The 25,927-nt window shown below is 41.4% G+C and overlaps 1 protein-coding gene across 1 annotated transcript in view; it reads left to right on the top strand.

Annotated features, from left to right (window-relative positions):
- The window catches only part of LOC106058042 (transforming growth factor beta receptor type 3-like), a 161,537-nt gene that overhangs the window by 39,650 nt on the left and 95,960 nt on the right, over window positions 1-25,927 (top strand). The window contains exon 3 of the mRNA XM_056040473.1: window positions 19,368-19,589. Within this exon, the coding sequence (XP_055896448.1) occupies window positions 19,368-19,589 (222 nt within the window). The remainder of the gene's footprint in view (window positions 1-19,367; window positions 19,590-25,927) is intronic.

Below are 25,927 nucleotides of genomic sequence, written 5' to 3'. Positions count from 1 at the left end.
TTAAAAAAAAAAAAACTTAGAAAAAAACCCAAGCTTATATTTGAGCTCAATTGCCGCATTTATCTCAGCATTTCAATGTTTAAAAAAAACTTAGAAAAAAACCCAAGCGTATATTGAGTTCAATTGCAGCCATTTATCTCAGGCTTTCAATGTCAATCTCCCTTTTTTTTTCTATAGTAAACAAAAGTAATTAGCACCAATTGATTATTTACTTTTTAAAAAATTGATTCTTGTGGTAGTCATCGAAAATAAATAGTTGCAGAGTTTCAACTTGGTCCGAGAATAGGAAGTGGGGGAAAAAAGGACCCACCCAGACAGACAGACGGACGGAGTGAGTTAATAGAAGCTTTGTTAAACAAACAAAAAAAAAAAGAACGAACTAGACTAGATCAACATGGCGGACTTAATAAGTGTTCTTGAAACAAATGACTGGAATTGTTGCCGCTTTATAGTCACTTTTATTTCTTTATGTTTGCTTATAACTTTTCACCAGGTCTGCGTCCTGGTGGGGGAGGGGGGGGGAAGATGGACAGTGGCCGAATGTTTGATCCCACACATTCACTTTAATGCCAAAATATTTTTTGTGTGTGTGTTCTGAGCGAATGTTTGGACCCAATCTAAGAAGCTGTCCCAATCAATTCACACCTCATCGTCTGTGTGGTCAGTGTGTTTGGGGGCCCCGGGGGGGGGGCAGGGGAGGTAGTCGCACATCTGTGTTCCCCGTGTAACCCTGGACAACGTTTATTCAATCAATTCACACCGAGATAGGGCGCTTTCAGTTGGGGCGCTTAAATACAATCTGATTGAAGAAGACATTGCAGGAGTAGAAGACACGGGACGTTATAACAATTACCAGAGAGGGGGGGGGGGTAACTCGCATTGTCGTCGGTGCGTTTAGGTCGAACTGTGCGGTGGAAATCTTAAAAGACAACTGTCTGAAGTCTTTACACCAGTTTGTAACAAAATTGAAAAGACAAGACCTGAAAGACGAGCTCTCGGACAGCTTAGCTGATTTCGGTGCTGTTAAACAATCGCTGTCGACTGGTCGTGGCACAGTGGCAGAGGTTCAAAACCCGGTATCTGCAGGCCCATGATTTGGTGAATATTTAGCACAATGAGAAATAAACACCGAAAAAATAAAATTACGCAATTCATTTAAAAACAAAAACAAGGGTCTTATAACATAAGTATCCTAACAAGTAGATCTAAACATTTGCCTATAAACCTTGATTCATAGTAGAGACTTAGGCAAGTAGACGTAGGGCCCTGGTGCTCTGATATAGTAGAGACTTAGGCAAGTAGACGTAGGGCCCTGGTGCTCTGATATAGTAGAGACTTAGGCAAGTAGACGTAGGGCCCTAGTGCTCTGATATAGTAGAGACTTAGGCAAGTAGACGTAGGGCCCTAGTGCTCTGATATAGTAGAGACTTAGGCAAGTAGACGTAGGGCCCTAGTGCTCTGATATAGTAGAGACTTAGGCAAGTAGACGTAGGGCCCTGGTGCTCTGATATAGTAGAGACTTAGGCAAGTAGACGTAGGGCCCTGGTGCTCTGATATAGTAGAGACATAGAGCTAGGCAAGTAGACGTAGGGCCCTGGTGCTCTGATATAGTAGAGACTTAGAGCTAGGCAAGTAGACGTAGGGCCCTAGTGCTCTGATATAGTAGAGACTTAGAGCTAGGCAAGTAGACGTAGGGCCCTGGTGCTCTGATATAGTAGAGACATAGAGCTAGGCAAGTAGACGTAGGGCCCTGGTGCTCTGATATAGTAGAGACTTAGAGCTAGGCAAGTAGACGTAGGGCCCTGGTGCTCTGATATAGTAGAGACTTAGAGCTAGGCAAGTAGACGTAGGGCCCTGGTGCTCTGATATAGTAGAGACTTAGGCAAGTAGACGTAGAGCCCTGGTGCTCTGATATAGTAGAGACATAGAGCTAGGCAAGTAGACGTAGGGCCCTGGTGCTCTGATATAGTAGAGACTTAGGCAAGTAGACGTAGAGCCCTGGTGCTCTGATATAGTAGAGACTTAGAGCTAGGCAAGTAGACGTAGGGCCCTGGTGCTCTGATATAGTAGAGACTTAGGCAAGTAGACGTAGAGCCCTGGTGCTCTGATATAGTAGAGACTTAGAGCTAGGCAAGTAGACGTAGGGCCCTGGTGCTCTGATATAGTAGAGACTTAGAGCTAGGCAAGTAGACGTAGGGCCCTGGTGCTCTGATATAGTAGAGACTTAGGCAAGTAGACGTAGGGCCCTACTGCTCTGATATAGTAGAGACTTAGGCAAGTAGACGTAGGGCTCTGGTGCTCTGATATAGTAGAGACTTAGAGCTAGGCAAGTAGACGTAGGGCCCTGGTGCTCTGATATAGTAGAGACTTAGGCAAGTAGACGTAGAGCCCTGGTGCTCTGATATAGTAGAGACTTAGAGCTAGGCAAGTAGACGTAGGGCCCTGGTGCTCTGATATAGTAGAGACTTAGAGCTAGGCAAGTAGACGTAGGGCCCTGGTGCTCTGATATAGTAGAGACTTAGAGCTAGGCAAGTAGACGTAGGGCCCTGGTGCTCTGATATAGTAGAGACTTAGAGCTAGGCAAGTAGACGTAGGGCCCTGGTGCTCTGATATAGTAGAGACTTAGGCAAGTAGACGTAGAGCCCTGGTGCTCTGATATAGTAGAGACTTAGAGCTAGGCAAGTAGACGTAGGGCCCTGGTGCTCTGATATAGTAGAGACTTAGAGCTAGGCAAGTAGACGTAGGGCCCTGGTGCTCTGATATAGTAGAGACTTAGGCAAGTAGACGTAGGGCCCTACTGCTCTGATATAGTAGAGACTTAGGCAAGTAGACGTAGGGCTCTGGTGCTCTGATATAGTAGAGACTTAGGCAAGTAGACGTAGGGCTCTGGTGCTCTGATATAGTAGAGACTTAGAGCTAGGCAAGTAGACGTAGGCCCTAGTGCTCTGATATAGTAGAGACTTAGGCAAGTAGACGTAGGCCCTAGTGCTCTGATATAGTAGAGACTTAGGCAAGTAGACGTAGGCCCTAGTGCTCTGATATAGTAGAGACATAGAGCTAGGCAAGTAGACGTAGGGCCCTAGTGCTCTGATATAGTAGAGACTTAGGCAAGTAGACGTAGGGCCCTAGTGCTCTGATATAGTAGAGACTTAGGCAAGTAGACGTAGGGCTCTGGTGCTCTGATATAGTAGAGACTTAGAGGTAGGCAATTAGACGTAGGGCCCTGGTGCTCTGATATAGTAGAGACTTAGGTAAGTAGACGTAGGGCCCTGGTGCTCTGATATAGTAGAGACTTAGAGCTAGGCAAGTAGACGTAGGGCCCTGGTGCTCTGATATAGTAGAGACTTAGAGCTAGGCAAGTAGACGTAGGGCCCTGGTGCTCTGATATAGTAGAGACTTAGGCAAGTAGACGTAGGGCCCTGGTGCTCTGATATAGTAGAGACTTAGAGCTAGGCAAGTAGACGTAGGGCCCTGGTGCTCTGATATAGTAGAGACTTAGAGCTAGGCAAGTAGACGTAGGGCCCTAGTGCTCTGATATAGTAGAGACTTGGAGCTAGGCAAGTAGACGTAGGGCCCTAGTGCTCTGATATAGTAGAGACTTAGGCAAGTTGACGTAGGCCCTAATGCTCTGATATAGTAGAGACTTAGGCAAGTAGACGTAGGGCCCTAGTGCTCTGATATAGTAGAGACTTAGGCAAGTAGAAGTAGGGCCCTATTGCTCTGATATAGTAGAGACTTAGAGCTAGGCAAGTAGACGTAGGGCCCTAGTGCTCTGATAGAAGAACTTCCTCTTAGTGTCGTTACGTTAATGTCTTTTAAAACAGAACTAATTGCACGTTTTATCCACTAAATATAAATATGTGTACAGGGGGGCGGCCAAAGATAATTGTAGGCCCTAGGCGAAGTGAATTTGGTGGCTCCCCATATGAAATAGAAAAATACAAAATAAACAGAAAAAAAAATATTTAAAAAAAAAGTATGCAATTATTGAAAACCTAGTGTACTTCAACAAAAAAATTGAAGACAAGTTCCGCTATTTTTTCTTTAAAAAGCACAAACACCACATATATGAGGCGGAGCCCCTAGGCGGCTGCCTAGTTTGCTTATGCCTAAAGCTGGCCCTGTTGTACATTGATTCTCGAGAGGCTCGGTAGAAATTATTTCCTGCGCTGCACTGTGGGATATTGTGTGTGTTGGCGTTGTGACTTGACGTTATGACTTGAGTATTTCGTTCGGAGGTTAAGACTTCAATCATTTGTATGGACTTCGATGTTGTGCTATGCTGTGACGACTCTCTCTCTCTCTCCTCTCCAGGCTCTCTGCAGCAAACACTGCAACCTCACGACACAACCAGCTCCAGGCACCAAATTGCATAACTCTTCCATTTTTTTTTAAAGTATTGTAGTAATGCCGAAGTCGAGAACTGTTGTCAAAATAATTTTCCATCAGGAAGGCGCGGTGGTTGAGCGGTAAAGTGTTTAACTTCCAAACCGGGGGTCCCAGGGTTCGAATCCTGGTGAAGACTGGGATTTTAAATTTTGGGATCTTTGGGCGCCTCTTGAGTCCACACAGCTCTAATTGGTACTGGGCATTAGTTGGAGTAAAGTAAAGGCGGTTGGTCGTTGTGCTGGCCACATGACACCCCCCGTTAGCCGTAGGCCACAGAAACAGATGACCTTTACATCATCTACCCTATAGACCACAAGGTCTACAAGGGTAACTATTCTTTTTACTAGTTAGACCATCCTGATTAGGTGTTCCACGAACTACTGGAATAATTAATCAGTAGGCCACCAGGTGAATTAATCTCTCTAAAAAAAAAAATTAGCAAAAAAGTGTCCCGCTAAGTACTCAGTGCGAAGTGTTCCGTTAGAGAAACAGTTTGGTTATCTGAAGGATAAAAATTACTTTTCAGTTGCAAGCATAGACTAGATATATATAGTCTATGGTTGCAAGCAAAGAGCTTAGATTTGTGATTTATTATACTGCTGGAAAGTGCTCACAAAACTATGACGCAATTTTAAAATAGAGTGTCAACACTTTCTATATTCTGTACACCAGAAATAAGTGCATGTTATAGTAACCTCCCATTGAACTAACTCGCTAATAGGCAAATTGTTTTGTTAAGAAAACCCACTAGCGCTCTTGTACGTGTCAAGTCAGTATTTTCCGGGTCGTTCACCTCCCCTGCTGTGGTTAAAAAAAAAAAAAGGTCACTGTTTCACATGTTGAACCCACGAGATCTCCATGACCTGTGAGGTCGGTGGTGTGCAGGTCTAGAGCTGGGGTGACCCCTCATTAGACAGGTCAAGTCTTGGTGCTAAGAACATTAAACAGTGAGGCAGGCGGTCTCCTGGTCAAGGCAGATGTGTGGGGTAGATGTGTGTGTGTGTGTGTGTGTAGACTAAACAAGACCTTTGCTACTCATTCCACCGTTCGATCCTTTAGTGAGTATCTGTGTCAACTTGTACGAACTGGTTGATATGTACACACTTGAAGAGGAAATGTACACACTTGAAGATGAATGTGAACCTTACTAATACGGCTCGTAATTCATTGATGAAAAACAACTTACGGCCCGCGGACCAGATCTTGCCGTGACGCAGTGTTCTCTGGCCCTGAAAAACATCTGTTCACAATCCAAACATCACTAAAAAAAAAAAATTGAAGTCAAAACATCACTACAAAATTTAGAAGTCATAACATCACTACAAAATATTGAAGTCAAAACATCAATACAAAATTTAGAAGTCATAACATCACTACAAAATATGGAAGTCAAAACATCACTACAAAATATTGAAGTCAAAACATCACTACAAACTGTGTAGATCCACATGACTGGTCTGAAAGTGAACTGGACAATTTCAATTTAGAAAATGTGTTTCATTTTAGGGAGCTGGGAGTCTGAATACATTGCCGTCATTTATTTTTTTGTTTTCAAAGCGAACACACACCATGCACTAGCATGCTGCACACGATAGATTGCTTACTCTCTAAACTAAACTATATTTGTCGTCAAGTGCATAACATCTGCTTGGAAGTGCTGTGTGTGGACTGAGCCTCGATCTGAAGAGTGAAAACATGCATGTCTAAAGGGACCGTTACATTAATGGCGAGTTCCCCCATGGTTAGCTTGGTATAACATAGGAAGATGGCGGATGCTAACGGTAAACTCGGCCCTTTGGCCATGTCCAGCCCATGCGTCCAGAGGCCAGTTATGTCGGAAATAGCAATGCTTTATATAGGCATTGACTTGGGTATCTTCCAGACAGAACAGCGGTTCGCGCAGGTTTTTTTTTTTTTTACTGTTTGGCGCTCTGACATGCATTTTTTCAAACTTAGAGCTCGAAGAGCCTTCGGCTCAGCTCTCAGACGATCAAACGGTACCATTCGTTGATTACAATGATACCTTTAGGAAACAGGACATTTTTGCACACGTCTAATCATTAGGAAACAGGACATCTTTGCACACGTCTCACTATTGGCTACAGTCTAGCTGCTCGATATTGATCTATCCTAGAACTCGGCTCTAATTCCGACGATTCTGTTTTTCTTTAACCATTTTCTTGAACGCAGTTTTCTGGCGTTCTTCCCTTGCTTCCACCCCCACCCCACCCTCCTTCCCCCCCCCCCCCACCCCACCCTCCTTCCCCCCCCCCCCCCCCTAAATTTCCTTTCTTGGCACGTGCGCAAGGGAGACTAGTCCAGAAGACGTAGAAACACATGCTAATTACCTCCTCTTGACAAGCTGCAGCCATGTTTAATGTTCCGCACAAAGGACCGGGGAGGCCAATATGGCTGCCGTGATGCGCTCCAGTATCTGAGTGCTGGAAACGGGAGGAGGACGCTCCTATCCCGCACCCTAGTGTTTTTTTTTTGGTGTGTGTTGGCCAGATCTTTTAGTGTTTCCTCTTGGCTGGTCGATCTAGTTAAGTCCAGCGTTGTCCACGTAGATGTCCAGCGTTGGTGTCGATGTCCGGTCGTAGAGCTTTGGCTCCGAACAGCTAGTCCGTCGAAACCATTTTAGGTGGTTGGGATTTCTAGAGAGTTCAGTTTCCGTTTCAGACCTTGCGATCATTGGGGCAGAGGATGTAAAGGCCATCTGTTGATGTAGCCCGCGGTTAAGGAGGTGGTCATGTGGCCAGCACAACGACCACCCTCGCATATTTTTCCCCGACTAATGTCAAGGTGCCCATTAGAGTTGGATGAACACAGAGGCGCCCTGAGGATCCCGAAATAAAAAAAATCGCAGTCTTCACCAGGATTCGAACCTGGGACCATCCGGTTCGGAAGCCAAGAGCTTTGCCACTCGGCCGCCGCGCCTCCTAAAGGTTTCTTAATGCCGAACTAGAATAAAACTCGACCAAACTTCTGTATAAGCCAAACTGTAACTTTTATTAACAGAATATACAACCGTTCAGCATCAAATATTGATCATGTGAACAAATGACAACGCACATAAAACAACACGTCTTTCTGTCACACACGTCTTTCTGTCACACACGTCTTTCTGTCACACGTATTTATGTCACACACGTCTTTCTGTCACACGTATTTATGTCACACACGTCTTTCTGTCACACGTATTTATGTCACACACGTCTTTCTGTCACACACGTCTTTCTGTCACACGTCTTTCTGTCACACGTCTTTCTGTCACACACGTCTTTCTGTCACACACGTCTTTCTGTCACACACGTCTTTCTGTCACACACGTCTTTCTGTCACACACGTCTTTCTGTTCTGTCTCACGTCTTTCTGTCACACGTCTTTCTGTCACACGTCTTTCTGTCACACACGTCTTTCTGTCACACACGTCTTTCTGTTCTGTCTCACGTCTTTCTGTCACACGTCTTTCCGTCACACGTCTTTCTGTCACACGTCTTTCTGTCTCACGTATTTCTGTCTCACCTATTTCTGTCACGCGTCATTCTGTCACGCGTCTTTCTGTCACACTTCTTTCTGTCACAATTCTTTCTTTCTCACGTCTTTCTGTCTCACGTCTTTCTGTCACACGTCCTCCTGTCAAACGTCTTTCGCTTGTCTTCTGGAAGTTCAACTTTCACTTTCCTATTTAACACCTGAACTACGACATACTTCCTCGTGATTGCATCAGCATGTGTTGAGCTAGTGGCAACAAATTATCCTGCATAGTTTTACTCTTGGTTACATCAGTAACACACACTCCACAGCTGCATATGGTCGCAACACACACGTTTTTCCTTTTAAATCTAGATCTGTATAAACTGTTCAACAAAATAATTGTCTTATTTATTACTTTCATCGCACTTGCCCTTATAGAAACGTAATCAATTATTATAAGGTCTGCACAAAGTGGTGCCATGGTGAACATATATCCCATGTGTTTTTGGCGACGGACATTACTATATTACGCCCATACAGCATTACTAGTTATATATTTTTTTCATATCGTCTTATTTCTGAATATAAATAGGTGTTTGAGAATATGAATAAATGAGGTGTCGACCTTGTGAAGATTGGTATTTTTAATACTCTAAGAATCACTAGCCTTGTTTTTTTAAAATAAATATTGTTATTGGTTTGAAAAATGACTAATTCATTTTACTTTCATATCTGACACCATTTACATAAGGTTTTATTTTTAAATTCTTTACAATATTAAAGTTTCGTGTTTTACTGTTTAAAAATGAAATCTAAGAACAACGTATTTAAATTGTTTATTGTCCTCTATACAAACTCAACAGTTGTCTTCATATATGTACAGTACACGTCACAGAAATACACATAACAATAGAACAAATAACATGCACGACAGGTCCCAAAAATACTCAAGTCTAGTTAAAAATACCCAGCGCTGTAAGCACCGCCCATCTCGGAACCCCCCCCCCCCCTGTCCCTCTTCATGGTAACGAACCTTGTGAACGAGAGAAGACAGACAGTTGGAGATCTGTGGCTTGACGGGGCGCGTCTTACTTTGATAACATGGCGACAGTACGTGGTCTTAGTGCGCGTATCAAATATTTTTTTGGGGGGGGGGGAGGGGAGAAGGGGGGTGTAGGGGGGGGTCCAGGGTACACACGGTGAAAGTTGTCATTATGAATATTGCTTCTGACCTTTCGGGGAGTAAACTTGGCGCCTGCACTCTCTCGCCCTCGACTCCGTTTCTCATGACATTTACCTTGTAACGAAGCCATCCCCCCCGATGTGACCAGATGTGCTGGTTGAGCCCCTGTTGGAACAAAACAAAAAAGTTGATATGGTTGGAAGGGACGCTAGATTCCCAGTTGCAATGGTTGAACTTGTCAAGTTGGTTGGATTCCAAATCTAAAGTAAGGGTCAAATACAAGTTGCCCGCTGGTCGAAGATGAATTTAGATCAGATCTGGACGAAGTGGTCGACTCCTCTTTGTCAACGCCAGAACCGACGAAAACGGAAGTGGGGTTTGGATTGGGCATGCATAGTGAGAAACAACAGAAAGCATCGTCAAACCGGCCCTGGACTGGAACCCTCGTGGGAAGGGGAAAAGGCTGGAAGACCGAACATGGAGAAGATCAGTAGACCGAGAGTCAAAGATGGCAGGATGGACAATGGGCCCTGCTGAGGGAACGGAGAATGGCGTAGTAGTGCTGTTACACCGGGGGGTCAAAAGTCAAGAAAGTTTTTCTATCCAACTTTCAGTCAGGGTTTTTCGAGGTCACTCGCCGTCACTGGAACAAAAAGTACGTAGAAGCCTGATTCATAAAGCGCTGGTCGTGTGTGTGTGTGTGTGTGTGTGTGTGTGTGTGTGTTTCCTTCAGGGGACAAGACTCAAAAAGAAAGCAGCAATTATTCATAAAACACTGAACCATAATCTTCAAATACAAAAACTAAATATAATAAAATACTCTGAAAGGCACAAAAAGTACACCGCGCTGCATTACATGCGTTAGGACAAACTCCTTCTTCCCTAGTGCTATTAGAGCATGGAATGGGTTGCCTTAGTCAGTCTGGAAAACCAGTGACTTGGGCAGAATTTAAGTCCCTGATTAACATGTAATCATCAACTATTGAGCATCCGCATTTTGTTTCTCTATAATAATATATAGTGTTCAGTCTAACATGCCTCCAACTTCATCGAAGGTTCGATTGAAAATGGCTTGGTTTGAGTTTCACTTTGTGCAAGCCTTTACAACTATCTTGTAATCCATTGTTTTCCAAACTTTTCCCATAACGGAACACTTGGAAAATGCTGAGTATTTAGCGGAACACTTTGCTTATTTTTTTAAGAGAGATTTACTTCAAGTGGTGGCCTACTAGTTAATTAGTATAGTAGTTTGTGGAACACCTATTCAAGCCAACACTAGGGTTCCGCGGCACACAGTTTGGGAACCACTGGTGTAGTAGTGGCTGATTAGAAGAAGGTCACTGTCTTTGACCCAAAGCGCAGGGGACTAGTGTACTAAAGAGCTGCAGTCTAAAGGCGGGCTGGCTATCTCTTGTGTTAGCCCCACTTAACACACGCGCGCACTCAACGGAAGTAGTAGGCGCGAGCTATCATGGCTTGCACATCTCCTGTTCTATTTTTAGCGTCTTCGGCCATTGTCATTTCTCTTGATGAGAAAAAAAAAAAAGTCGCGACTTGGAAACTGGACAAGAACATTAGGACGCCTTACTTGTTGTTTTTTATATTTGATTTTTAACTTTTTTTTTTCTTTATCATTGCGTAGGAGCAATATCTTTATAGTTATAACTAGGTCCCTATAGCTATTATTGGTTGAAATGTTCTGTATTAGGGGCCCGGTTCATATCAGAGTTAGATTTGTACCTTTGTGGCTGCTATGCGAAGTTGAGGGTCTGTGTCCTGTTTTGTCCAAATAGAATATTCTAATGCTGAGTATCTTATCTTATATATTATAGACGTAGCTTCAAAAAACAAGATAATTACGTCCTAGGCATTTCATGTGTTAATGTAGTCATGCATGGTAATCAGTGACTTAAACTCTGCATAGTCGTTGGTTGTCCTGATTGATTCAGGCAGCCCATTCCATTCTCTAATGGCTCTAATGCCATGTTTTGTACAAATGGAATGTTGTACTGTAGAGCAAGGATTGAATATGCCATGTTTTGTTCAAATGGAATGTTGTACTGTAGAGCTAAGATTGAATATGCCATGTTTTGTACAAATGGAATGTTGTACTGTAGAGCTAAGATTGAATATGCCATGTTTTGTACAAATGGAATGTTGTACTGTAGAGCAAGGATTGAATATGCCATGTTTTGTTCAAATGGAATGTTGTACTATAGAGCTAAGATTGAATATGCCATGTTTTGTACAAATGGAATGTTGTACTGTAGAGCTAAGATTGAATATGCCATGTTTTGTACAAATGGAATGTTGTACTGTAGAGCTAAGATTGAATATGCCATGTTTTGTACAAATGGAATGTTGTACTGTAGAGCTAACATTGTATATGCCATGTTTTGTACAAATGGAATGTTGTACTGTAGAGCAAGGATTGTATATGCCATGTTTTGTACAAATGGAATGTTGTACTATAGAGCTAAGATTGAATATGCCATGTTTTGTTCAAATGGAATGTTGTACTGTAGAGCTAAGATTGAATATGCCATGTTTTGTACAAATGGAATGTTGTACTGTAGAGCAAGGATTGTATATGCCATGTTTTGTACAAATGGAATGTTGTACTGTAGAGCTAAGATTGAATATGCCATGTTTTGTACAAATGGAATGTTGTACTGTAGAGCAAGGATTGTATATGCCATGTTTTGTACAAATGGAATGTTGTACTGTAGAGCTAAGATTGAATATGCCATGTTTTGTACAAATGGAATGTTGTACTGTAGAGCAAGGATTGAATATGCCATGTTTTGTTCAAATGGAATGTTGTACTATAGAGCTAAGATTGAATATGCCATGTTTTGTACAAATGGAATGTTGTACTGTAGAGCTAAGATTGAATATGCCATGTTTTGTTCAAATGGAATGTTGTACTGTAGAGCTAAGATTGTATATGCCATGTTTTGTTCAAATGGAATGTTGTACTGTAGAGCTAACATTGAATATGCCATGTTTTGTACAAATGGAATGTTGTACTGTAGAGCAAGGATTGAATATGCCATGTTTTGTTCAAATGGAATGTTGTACTGTAGAGCTAAGATTGAATATGCCATGTTTTGTACAAATGGAATGTTGTACTGTAGAGCTAAGATTGAATATGCCATGTTTTGTACAAATGGAATGTTGTACTGTAGAGCTAAGATTGAATAAGTCATGTTTTGTACAAGCTAAGACTGTAGAGGACTGACATTACCTTTGCGTGGGTTCTTAGCAGTCACCATGACGTTTAGTAAGCCACTATTTAGGTGAGACTGTGTGTGTCTGTGTGTGTGCTTCAGTCGAACCACAAAACCGCCTGTTAATCCTGGTTCACCTATTTCAACATTCAGACCATTAGGGCGCCGGAGAAGGATGAAAGAGACTCTCCCCCCCCCCCACCAGCCTTGCCGGCGACCTGTTTGGTGTCACGCCCCATTGACAGCGGGGGAAGTGCACTGAACCTTAGCCGACTTAAGATATTAAGACCTACTCTAAATACTGTCCCCACAAAGTTCTGCGCACGCCATTAATCTACTTGAAAGAATTCATTCGACTGTCTTCCACCCACTCGACCTCACGCACTCACACACGTAAACATAAGGGTGTACTTTAAGCAAGTTGTTTTTGTTTTTATTTTTTCGAGCTAGATCTAGGTTTATTTAACACGGCTTCATTTTGGGCTTTGACTCAATTCCTCGGAGCTATGAAAGCGGCGGTTCCCAAACCTTTTTTTTCCATAACAGACTTCGCACATTCTGAGTATTTAGCGGAGCAGACTTTGCTTTTTTTTTTTAAAGAGAGATTAATGTACGTGGTGGCCTACTAGTTAATCATTCCAGTAGTCCGTGGAACACCTACGTAGGCCTCGCGGAACTCAAGGGTTCCGCGGAACACAGTTTGGGAAACACTGGATGAAAATAAAAAGACGTAGATGAGGGCTCTACGCACCGTGTCACCGGAAATACGCCCTGATATACTGAAGTATTACTAGAAATAAATGGAAGTAGACTTTAGAGACCAGTGTTTCCCAAACTGTGTTCCGCGGGAACTTAGTGTTCCGTGAGGCCTGAATAGGTGACTAACGATGAACCACGGATATGTCTCTTTCCAGAAACTACCATAATTCTCGATTTCTTAAAAATAATTCTTTGGAATATTCCTTTTTGGCAGTCATTGTATTGGTTAATTTATACAACTGGTCAGTTTATTTTTTATATTTACATAACTGACCAGTGTACTTGTTTATTTACACAACTGGTCGGTGTACTTGTTTATTTACACAGCTGGTCAGTGTACTTGTTTATTTACACAACTGGTCAGTGTACTTGTTTATTTACACAACTGGTCAGTGTACTTGTTTATTTACACAACTGGTCAGTGTACTTGTTTATTTACACAACTGGTCAGTGTACTTGTTTATTTACACAACTGCTCAGTGTTCTTGTTTATTTACACAACTGGTCAGTGTACTTGTTTATTTACACAACTGGTCAGTGTACTTGTTTATTTACACAACTGGTCAGTGTACTTGTTTATTTACACAACTGGTCAGTGTACTTGTTTATTTACACAACTGGTCAGTGTACTTGTTTTAGTTACACAACTGGTCAGTGTACTTGTTTATTTACACAACTGGTCAGTGTACGTGTTTATTTACACAACTGGTCAGTGTACTTGTTTTATTTACACAACTGATCAGTGTACTTGTTTATTTACACAACTGGTCAGTGTACTTGTTTATTTACACAACTGGTCAGTGTACTTGTTTATTTACACAACTGGTCAGTTGTTCAAATGAAAGCTTTGCCTGAATCAGACAGAAAAACCAATGAGTTCTAAGTCTGAAATTGACATGCATGACTGCATTGACACACGGATACGCGTAGGACGTAATTATCTTCTGGTAGGAAGGGACGACTTAGTTGATAAGATAGTTACGATTCATTTATAACTCTTTTCTGACCTACTTTTTTTTTGTAAAAACCGGATTGAATGTGCAGTGGAGCGAAAGGGAAGGTCGTTGTGCTGGCTCCACGACACTCTCGTGAGCAGTTCACCACATCAACCAAAGTCTCGTCGCTCAAATGAACTGTAGTGGTTGTATTTTGGAAGCCCGACAAGTGCTGTCGACTTTTCCGGACGGAGTTTGTAATTACACTACAGTCCATTTTTTTACGAAGCTTTGATCAACACACTCCCTCGCGTTTTTCTCTCTCCGACTTCTTGGATCACTTTGCACACGTACCTCACAGATTAAATTAATTCTTTCTCTCCTAATCGACGATACCATCGTTGATTTTGACCTCATTAAATTAAATTAATGTTTAATTTGTAAAAACTTGACTTTGAATTATAAAAATAAAGAGCATGCATTTCCAATTAGTTCTATACCAAATACAACATTTTCCGATAACAAACAACAAAGCTATTGAAGCCCAATCATAACAGGGGTAGTGAAATAGTCATGAGCAAAATGAAGAATTCCTTCAAAACGTGGAAAAAATAATTACAGAGAGAAAGAGTTAAAAGCAGAACAAATATACGGTTGATGTTGAGACATCTACATGCATGTATTACATCCCCTCCCTGTTGGGGGCAACACACATGATCTGTCAACCGTCTCTCTCCATTACGCTCTGTCGCTTCCCATGATTAGAGTATCTTCCACGGTCAGTTCGTCCAGTCTTTAAAGTTGTCCACCCATTTCTTTCCTTGTCTGTCTGTTCTTCCTCCTGGGACCTATCCCTGCATGAAAGACTCTGTATCACACAAGGCGTTCATTTTTTTTCCCTTGGGCTACAGTATACGAGAGGAGGCGAGGTGGCTGAGCGGTAGAGCGTTTGGCTTCCGAACCGGGGATCCCGGGTTCGAATCCTGATGAAGTCTGGGATTTTTAATTTCGGGATCTGAGTCCACCCAGCTCTAATGGGTACCTGACATTAGTGGGGAAAAAAGTAAAGGCGGTTGGTCGTTTTGCTGGCCTTGATGCCACTCTTGTTAACTATTGGCCACAGAAACAGATGACCGCTACATCATCTGCCCTATAGACCACAAAGTCTGAAAGGGGAACTTTACTTTTTTAATAATTATTTTTTTTATTTTACAGTTTACGAAGGTATTGTGCGGTCAATACAATGTCTGGTACCTAGTAAAGCTAAGTCTTCGAGAATTTAAACTTCAATACACTCAATCGTAAAGTACATAATATACCCTCCCCTTTTTTCTAATTAGGTGCGTAACTGCGTGATAGGTTAAGTGACACACACACCTGCGAACCCACACACACACACATCCGCACACAAACACACAGAAAAAAAAACACCCTATCACCTGACCGTTGGCCGTTCAAACAAAAACAGCAACCCAATGAACCAGCGCCAACAAAACAAAGCTACGTATTGCGTTCCTCCATCATAGCGTCCCCTGAAAGACCCGAGTTTTTTTTTTTTTATCTCTTTATTTACATAACTGACGCCAGTGCCGGCTCAACCGAGTCCGTGGCCTTGAAGCGTTGAGTGGTTTGGAGAAACTGGGTTAATTGAGTTGAAAGTAGATCATTTCATGTTGTTGTATTTTTTTTTTTTACTTTCAAACTCAAGCGCTTGGTTTGGGTATTGATTATCGGACAGCGAGGGAGAATGACATAGGACTAAGGGAGGGAATTGGAGAAGTTGAGATTGTCAAAAGCTTAAAACAGTTTCATACACTAGAAAAATAACTAAATAATGTAATTATTTAAATAATGTAATCATTCAAATGTGCAGCGTGCACATCATATGGTACGGATCTGGAATGTCAAATTCATTAAGGTGTATGGGCCACATAAAAAACCTACCATGACCTGAGGGGCCGCAGCCAAAAAATCAGTTGCAAAACAGCCTACTAGTTTTATGTAAATTACAAATAATACAATAGAATACAATAATGTATGGTGTATCTGTCTCTTAGCTAAATGTGTAGTACTATTTCGTAATTGAAAATGATTACGCATTATTTTCTTTGTCCTGATGCTTGACATTCCTTCTGGGATATAATGTCATGTTGAAGTTTGTTCGCCACTGACGCTCTCATCACTGATGACAAATTTTGATCAGATAATCTTGGACGGGGAGGTGCCTTTGTAGATTTCATTATGGAAAAGAACTGCTCACAGAGATTATTGCTTGCAAACATAGCTAGAATTCTGGCTGCAAATTTCCGCTATTAAACGTACCGTTCAGGGTAAATAACTGTAAAAGTTTGGCACAGCCAATTCTATGTACTTCGATTTCAACAAACACTCTGCTATTCTATCAACTCTAGTTGCACATTCAAAAATTCTTTCTCGTATGAAACGCATTCAAGAAAACGGTCATTGAAAGCTTCTACTAACGATTCCAGGTGTAAGACATATATATCAAATGTTGCAGCCGTATTTAATCTTTTTAGTTCCTGACATGTTGAGAAGTGAACAAGATTTTTCTCTACATATCCACAGTCCTAATTTTGCTTGAAATCACTTCTCATGATTACTCGCAGTTGTCACAATTTTGCCTTCACTTTGAAGTTTCCAATTCAAGTCTTACGGGTGACCAGTGAGATCAACTACTAATGCCAAACCCCGAACCCATTCGTCAGTTTGAAAATGTTCAACAGGTTCACCTTTCATGTTCAGAAACGATACAATTTTCTTCAATACTTTATGACATGCGAGCCAGCGGACTTCTGTGTAGTAGAGAACACAATCAAATTCGTGTCCAATGTCGTCCAGAAACATGGAAAATTGGCAAGGATTTAAACCACGGGCACGAATCAAATTGAGAGCGACTGAAACCGGTCTTATGACATGTTGGAACTGTAGTTGCTGTAATTGTAGTTCCAAATAAAAATAAAAAAATAATTGCTTGCTAGACTACATTAACAAAGAATAAACAAATAACAAAATTAACAAAAAAACTCAGATTAGGCCCGATCTCTAGCAATTAAAATTTTTTTTTTGGGGGGGGGGGGGATAATAGCTACAAAAGTTTTAATGTAAACAAATTAAACACGCAACTAGAATATATAATATTAACAATATATTACAATCCAGTGAATGATTTGTCTGTGAACCAACTGCCGGTGGACAAGTTATCGGTGAACAAGTAATCGGTGAACAAGTTGTCTGTGAGCAAGTTGTCGGTGAGCGATAGGTCGGGTGAACGAAATGTCTGGTGAACGAAATGTCTGGTGAACGATTTGTCGGTGAACGAAATGTCAGTGAACGAATTGTCGTGGAACCAAACACAATCGACCAAGAATTCTCTTCGTTCTTCCAGTTTTTCTATACCAAAAAAACATGATATTGAAATACACCTAGAACTATCTGGATTCTGATTATTGCGAAATGTTGGCTGATTTTTAACTTGTGAATGAGTTCACTTTTTTTTAGCGGTCCCCGAAAGGGGAAAAGACGCTATTAGTTTTGTGCGAAATGTCTTTTCGTCTGTCCGTCTGTCCCGTTTAGATCTCGTAAACTAGAAAAGATATTGAAAATCCGACATCACAATATTTTAGAACATTCAAAGTTCTGATGCAACGGCTACTTTTTTTTTTCGGAAAGCGAAAAAATCTAATTTTTAAAATCAGTTATGCAAGCAGTTTTTTTAAAGAGAAAAAGCTAATTAGTATGCATTATAAGTTAAACCTAAGTTAAAACGAATAGTAATCTTGTAAATGTCATTTTCGTGAAAAAAAATTTTATTGCGGAAATGCATTCTTTTTTTTTTTTGAGCATTTGATAAGAGATTGAGCCTTTTCAAAACAATTACATCTATTATAAGATTTCAGTTAGGCCAGGAGAGGCGCGGTAGCTGAGCGGTAAAGCGCTTGGCTTCCGAACCGGGGGTCCCGGGTTCGAATCCTGGTGAAGACTGGGATTTTCAACTTCGGAATCCTTAGGCGCCTCTGAGTCCACCCAGCTCCAATGGGTACCTGATATTAGTTGGGGAAGAGTAAAGGCGGTTGGTCGTTGTGCTGGCTACATGACACCCCCTTAACCGTAGGCCACATAAACAGATGAACTTTACATCATCTGCCCTATAGACCACAACGTCTGAAAGGGGAACTAGTTAGGCAAGGTTCACATCTAACTTTGCATTCACTTGCACCTATCCTTTGATCTGCTGTACCGTTGGGGCACTACACAAGATCTGTCAACCTTCTTTATCTATTCTTATCTCTCATTTGTCTTTGATATAATTTCATTTGGATGTTCTTTCTGAAAATATTGAAGCCTGCCTGGGTGGACCACTTCGGGGGGCCGATTTTGAGTTTGTGTTTCCACACAAACTGTCTTTGTAATCTTGTTTTTAAAAGGTTAATGAAGCCACGCTGACTTAATAGGCGCTTGATTTTGTGCTTTTTTTTTTTTTTGGTCTTGGTTCCAGACGTTTTCGTGTTTTTTTGGAAGAGTGGGTGTTATGGTTATATTGTGTGTTAAACCATGTACTTGCTAACGAGTGCTAATTTTGTGTTAAACAATGTGCCTGCTAAAAAAAGCGTTAATATTGTGTTAAACCTTGTGCTTGCTAATGAGGGCTAATATTGTGTCAAACCATATGCTTGTAATACGTGCTAATATTGCGTTACCATGTGTTTGTTAATGAGTGCTAATGTGTTAAACCATGTTTTTTTGGTAATGAGTGCTAATATTGTGTTAAACCATGTGTTTTCTAATGAGTGCTAATGTGTTAAACCATGTTTTTTTTGGTAGTGTGCTAATATTGTGTTAAACCATGTGTTTGCTAATGAGTGCTAATGTGTTAAACCATGTGTTTGCTAATGAGTGCTAATGTGTTAAACCATGTTTTTTTGGTAATGAGTGCTTATATTGTGTTAAACCATGTGTTTGCTAATGAGTGCTAATGTGTTAAACCATGTTTTTTTTGCTAATGAGTGCTAATATTGTGTTAAACCATGTGTTTGCTAATGAGTGCTAATGTGTTAAACCATGTTTTTTTTGCTAATGAGTGCTAATATTGTGTTAAACCATGTGTTTGCTAATGAGTGCTAATGTGTTAAACCATGTGTTTTGGTAATGAGTGCTAATATTGTGTTAAACCATGTGTTTGCTAATGAGTGCTAATGTGTTGAACCATGTTTTTTTGTAAAGAGTGCTAATATTGTGTTAAACCATGTCTTTGCTAATGAGTGCTAATGTGTTAAACCATGTTTTTTTGGCAATGAGTGCTAATATTGTGTTAAACCTTGCTTATGAAGTTTTATTTGAAAACCTGTTCACGCTTATCTTGTTTGTCCTCTCCAGAACCTTTTGATTTCGCAAAATGCGAGATTGTCGACAACTTCCAGTCTCGCTACGTGACGTCGAGCTTCAGGAGTCTGAAGCCTGGCAGTACGTGCGAGAGCAACAGTACCTCCACTTCCGGCCAGGAGGTTCACGTCATCATGGTCAATGTCCCAGCTGATAAAAATGGATGGCTGACTGTCCGGCTCAGCATCCTGTCCAGGCGTATGTCCAATCTCAAGGGTGAGTCCACACTTTTATAAGGCTACTTCTTGTTTTTGTTTTTTTTTAAACTATCAACCGGTATTTCAACCTCGTGTGTTTCTGAACGGACTTTTCTGCAAAGCGTATTTCAACTCACTATGTCTGTCTGTGTGTCTGTCTGGCCAAAAGATTGTACACGTTATTTCTCCGACACCCAATCTCGGATCAAGTTGAAACTTTTACGCAATCGTTTGTTGTGTCCTAGCAAAACATTAATCAATCAAAAAGTTAAACCAATTTTAAAAATAATTATTGGTAAATTAATTATAAATTATATAAAAAAAGGAGCTTATGCCTGCACAATTGAGATATATTGCAGAGATTTCGATGTTCTTCCCCTAAGATAAGCTTTGTTTTGTATTTCCATGCTAGCCTAATCCTACAGTGGGAATCAAACCTTAGCGGTTCCCTTCTATTGCCCCCTGTCTTTCTGAAATGCCAGATAATTTCTTTGAGTGAAAAGATACCAGCAACAGAGCTAGGCAGGCCTTAGAGTGGAACCCCCAGGGAACAAGACGCAGAGGAAGACCAAAAAGAACATGGCGACGCAGTGTACTTGAAGAAGCAGAGAAGACCGGGAAGAGCTGGGACACCATCAAAAAGCTAGCAAGAGACCGTGGAGAGTGGCGTGTTTTTGCCGAGGCCCTATGTTCCATGAGGAACCCAAAGGAGTGATGAAGTGAAAAAATCATGCGCAAATTTATGAGTTAAAAATTGTATTCACAATATAACCAAAAAAATCTGGCTACACTCCAACAGAGCTCAAGGAAAAAGTAAACGCTCAAACTCCTTAGTAGGTCAGAGTTGCACACGCATCGGCCATCTCATTAAGCCACCACAAATGGAGGAGCTGAAATACTCAACGAATAGCCCGATGGAGAACAAAACTAGAAACATACATTGCATATATATAACAATGAGATGCCCCTGTACCTTAGCGAACTGATTACTCCATATGTCCCCCAGAGAGCCCTGCGCTCAATGGACTCAACGCTTTTAGTAGTGCCACGTTTCTTCCTCAAAAGCTGCGGTCTGCGTGCTTTTTCAGTTCACGGACCAAAGGTTTGGAACTCACTCCCCATTGATCTCAGACAGACAACACCACTTTTAAGAAGAACATTAAGACCTATCTGTTTAAAACTTTTTTTAGATTAACTGTCATTTTAGCTCTCGTGTTTTTGTTTGTAATGTTGTTACAGCGCCTTGAGCCTACATTTTGTTTGTTAACAGCGCTTTATAAATAAAATTATTATTATTATTATAACTGGAGCTCTGACAGCCACAGAGCAGAAAGGGAAGCGCTAGAACTAGCTGCTACCCTGCACAGTCAAACTTGTTTTCCTAGCGGGCGCAGAAACAATCCTCCAAAGGCTTGGAAAACTTTGATTCCTTCTATATGAAACGACTCATGGCAGCACTAACAAAGCTGAATAACAACAGCAAAACACAAAACAGTCCTCCGATGGATACATATTGCCAGGTGTGAGACAAGAAATACACAATTGAACATTGCACTTTATCCTGAAGAAATGAAGCCGTTATTAGTTTTGTGTGGTCTGTCCGTCCGTCGCGTCTAGATCGCGAAAACTAGAAAAAAATTGAAAATTTGACATGATGATATTTTAGATCTTTCGAGTTCTGTTGTAACGGCTTTTTTTCTGAAAGTGGAACATTTAATTTTCTAAATTAACTATGCAAGCAGTTTTGTTTTTATTTTTTTTTATTTATTAAAAAAATACACAATTTTAACAACTATTCAATAACATTAGTCATTGTAATTTTTTAGAAAAAATAATACCATTAATAAATTTCCATATTCTGTGGTTTTATGTCATAATTGGGCCTAACATTACAATAGTATTGACAACAGTTTCATTCCGTACACTTCTCTTATCGTTGTACTGGCGGAGATAGGATTGGGGTCGTTAATAGTCTTAGAGTATGATATTCATGCTGAAAATATTGAAACCTGCCTTTTTTTTTTACCTGCCTGGGTGGACCCCTTCGTAGACCGATTTTGAGTTTCCACAAAAACTTTGTAACCTTGTTTTTCAAGCGAAACTTTTTTTGCGATTTTTTTTTTCTTCTCCTTGTCAATTCCTATGGAGACTCAGCGTGTCAAGGTTTTGGAACCGCCTGGTGAACTTTGAACCCTCTCACGTGCTGCTTCCACAACAATGTCGATCGCTTGTGTTGGTGTTTTTTTTTTTTTTTATCCTCGCCCGTGTCTCCCCCCTCCCCGCTGTGTTCCACAATGTACCGATAGATGGCGTAGGTGTTGCGGACGACCTTGAGGGACGCATCGATTTTCTTTTTTTTTTGCTATGGATATAAATAGCTCACGGGCACCTCCGCCGTGGCCCCCACCCCTCCAGCGTCAAAATGAAACTGAAATGCCGATGTGGTGATGGGCTGAACAACACCGAGGCTGTGATGGAATGTTGCCCTCACCATCAGAGTGTTACCATCTTCTTCAGGTCCACCTGGCAAGGGGAGTTAACCGTTTATCACCTCGCACAATGGCGGTCACGTGTTTTGAGTGATACCTGGGCTGCGACAGATGTTGTTCGCCATTGGTACAGGATCAGGCCGCTGAGTATGAGCCTGCTATCTACTTAAATCATTTTCTAAGCTGCTTTGTGCTGCCCCATTGTGAAAGAGTCAAAAAGTTTTGCCCCTTTGTAAGTAAGTTAATGGTTCCACTCCCTCTTGTTGTCTTTTCGTACGCTAGCTGAGCTGCTTGTTTGTAGGCAAGCCTAAAGTTGCCCCTTTGTGAAAAAAAACAAAACACGACTTGTTTCTCTTTGTTGTAATCAAGCTAGTGTTGCCCCCTGTAAATTAAAAACCATTGTTGCCCCCCCCCCCGGTGAGCATAAAACCAGTGTTCCCCCCCCCCAGTGATGATACAAACCAGTGTTGCCCCCCGTGAGCAAAAAAAAATATATGCTACGCCTTGTGGGATTCAAACACAAGTCTCCTACTTTGGAAGTCTGGTTGTATTCCAAAAGAAACGAAAAATTAGCTCGTATTTTCTTGTCACAAACGCGCTGTCTGGAACTCAGTGTTTTGAGAGCTATTTAACCCTCTCCCTCCTGCTAATACGTCGATACTAAACAACCCAAGTTCTATTTATCTCGCTAGTAGCAAGTCTTTGCACTTGAACAATGAATCATTTGAGAAAATCTTTTTTTTTTTTTTGTTGAAAAAAAAACAAACAACTAGCGTACATCATATGAAACTATAACCATGGATTTTATCAATCGATACGGCTACTCTGTTCTTGTGATACATGGTGTCCGCTCTATTTTTGTGAAACATGGTGTCCGCTATGTTCTTGTGAAACATGGTGTCCGCTCTATTTTTGTGAAACATGGTGTCCGCTCTATTTTTGTGAAACATGGTGTCCGCTCTATTCTTGTGAAACATGGGTGTCCCCTCTATTCTTGTGAAACACGGTGACGCCTCTATTCTTGTGAAACACGGTGACGCCTCTATTCTTGTGAAAGATGGCGACGCCTCTATTCTTGTGAAACACGGTGACACCTCTATTCTCCGCCTCTGCACGTTGCATCGTGAAGTTAATATCGCAAGGGCGTAACATTTACACGACCTCTCAACATTGGGGCGTGTGTGTGTTCAGCTCTGACAAGGGGAGATTATTTTCAACCACGTTTCAGGGCCCATCACACATTTTTTTGTTTCTGTTGTTGCAGGCACTTTTCTTTTGACCTTGAGTTGAAGTGACCTTTGGCATTCAACATTCCAGGCGCCCCTCTCTGTCTTTGATCTCGTGCCAGACTCTACTAGCTAAGCTTGGAATATGACTCTCAGAACTTTAAGGACATTGTTTGGCGGGGTTCCTACCATTTTTCTACCCTTTCTGTTCCTCTTTCTCTTTCTGCCCCTCCTTCTCTTTCTGTCCCTCTTTCTCTTTGTGTCCCTCCTTCTCTTTCTGTCCCTCCTTCTCTTTCTGTCCCTTCTTCTCTTTCTGTTCCTCTTTCTCTTTCTGTCCCTCCTTATCTTTATGTCCCTTCTTCTCTTTCTGTCCCTCCTTCTCTTTCCCTCCCTCCTTCCCTTTCTGCCCCTCCTTCTCTTTCTGTCCCTCTTTCTCTTTCTGTCCCTCTTTCTCTTTCTGTCCCTCCTTCTCTTTCTGTCCCTCTTTCTCTTTATGTCCCTCCTTCTCTTTCTGTCCCTCCTTCTCTTTATGTCCCTCCTTCTCTTTCTGTCCCTTCTTCTCTTTCTGTTCCTCTTTCTCTTTCTGTCCCTCCTTATCTTTTTGTCCCTTCTTATCTTTTTGTCCCTTCTTCCCTTTCTGTCCCTCCTTCTCTTTCTGTCCCTTCTTCTCTTTCTGTTCCTCTTTCTGTCCCTCCTTCTCTTTCCCTCCCTCCTTCCCTTTCTGCCCCTCCTTCTCTTTCTGTCCCTCTTTCTCTTTCTGTCCCTCCTTCTCTTTCTGTCCCTCTTTCTCTTTATGTCCCTCCTTCTCTTTCTGTCCCTCCTTCTCTTTATGTCCCTCCTTCTCTTTCTGTCCCTTCTTCTCTTTCTGTTCCTCTTTCTCTTTCTGTCCCTCCTTATCTTTTTGTCCCTTCTTATCTTTTTGTCCCTTCTTCCCTGTCTGTCCCTCCTTCTCTTTCTGTCCCTTCTTCTCTTTCTGTTCCTCTTTCTGTCCCTCCTTCTCTTTCCCTCCCTCCTTCTCTTTCTGTCCCTCCTTCTCTACAATTCTTACCGCATTCTTCCCTCTGTCTTTCTCTCTATCTCACTTTTGCCAAATTTCTTTTTTTTTTCTTCTATTACTTCTATCCTGTCGCTAGACGCTAACTTGCTTTAGCGTTGTGATGAGCGTGACTTCACTGTGCTCTTGTGGTGTTATACAAAAAAAAAGTAGTAACAAAAAAAAAGGTTTTAAAAATATCCCCCATTATGAAGCTGATTGCTTCTTGTACGAGAGCGTGTCAAGTTGGTTTATAATTAATTAATTAATGCAAAGGAAAAAGAAAAAAAATTACATCGCCCCTATACCCCCCCCCAATCACTGAGACTTACTACTAGCTTACTTGCTATCTCCGCCATCTGCCGGTCCCAAGCCCGGGTGAGAAAGGAGGAGGATTCGGCGTGGGGCTAGCGACCCCACCCTGTAAAACCACATTTGTGATACAGAAACGGCACCCCCCCCCCCACGTCACACACGGAAAACAAATCCTGGTTACGCCCATGTATAAATGTACTCAGCCTGTCGAAGATTCTAGTCTGGTGATGTAGATCCAGACTATAAAAGACAGCAGTTTAGGCTGGAGTGCTGGATCTAGTTAGAGATTGGGTGTAGAAGATTGGTGATAAAATATCGATGCTGTCTATTGAAAAGGTGTCTCACTAAAACACTGTATCCGGGAAGTGGGGCTATCTACGAAGATCTGATTTATGAATTTGTGAACATGCACTATTTACATTAGATTTTTACCAAATATTTAAATTTTTACTACCTTTACTATTTTAACTGTGAATAGACCTTGATTTTAATGATATGACTGTATACAATCTGGCCCTTGTTGTTTAGAGAGAGAGGGATCCTTAAGGGACTGCAGGCACGACATGGCCTAAATTGTGCCGATGTGCCTCAAATCAAAAATCAAATCTCACTAAAACATGCGCAGGTTTATTGCCACCAATTGCAGCAGTGCTGCTGACGGTCGTTGACTTGTAGCACCAAACTGCTGGCAGACAACTAAACCGCTGTAGGCGTAGCATATCTTAGCTTGTAAAACTTGAAATAAATTGAGTTACTTCTTTGTGAACAGACTAAATACAACTTTTAGTGCAATAGAGACACATTTGAACTTGAGATGAAATGAACTAACTGTAGTAGACTGTAATAATATGAAATGGTATTTTGGACAAAATCTAGCTCACTTCAAAAACACGTCTTTACACCCTGGTATCCTGGGCTCGCCTGGCGTACCCAAGACAGCTTACTTCAGTGCCGCTGATCTTGCATCATTCACACTGCATAGGCACCAGCCAGTCGCTAACTTCTACTCGCCACTAGCATAGAAACTATGAACAAATAGTTCAGCTAATTATGAAGGTTTATTTGTTTAAATCAACACTCTACACAACACATGCCGGAATTCCCACGTACGTGTATTCAAGTTAATAGACCAAATTTAATTTGAAGATGAAACATTTTTTGAAAACCTGAGTTTTCCCTGTGTGGCCAATTAGGAAGAGGCACTCATCTTGTCTCTTTTCGACCTTTATGGATGACGTATGTAAATCAACTAAGACCTCTTGAGCGCTTCCACCAAAGATGCTTGCGCTCCATC

This window comes from Biomphalaria glabrata, chromosome 9 (assembly GCF_947242115.1).
Source record: "Biomphalaria glabrata chromosome 9, xgBioGlab47.1, whole genome shotgun sequence".
NCBI classification, from domain to species: Eukaryota; Metazoa; Mollusca; class Gastropoda; family Planorbidae; genus Biomphalaria; species Biomphalaria glabrata.
Note: the sequence above shows the minus strand (reverse complement) of the source record. Positions and strands in the feature narration are given on the sequence as shown.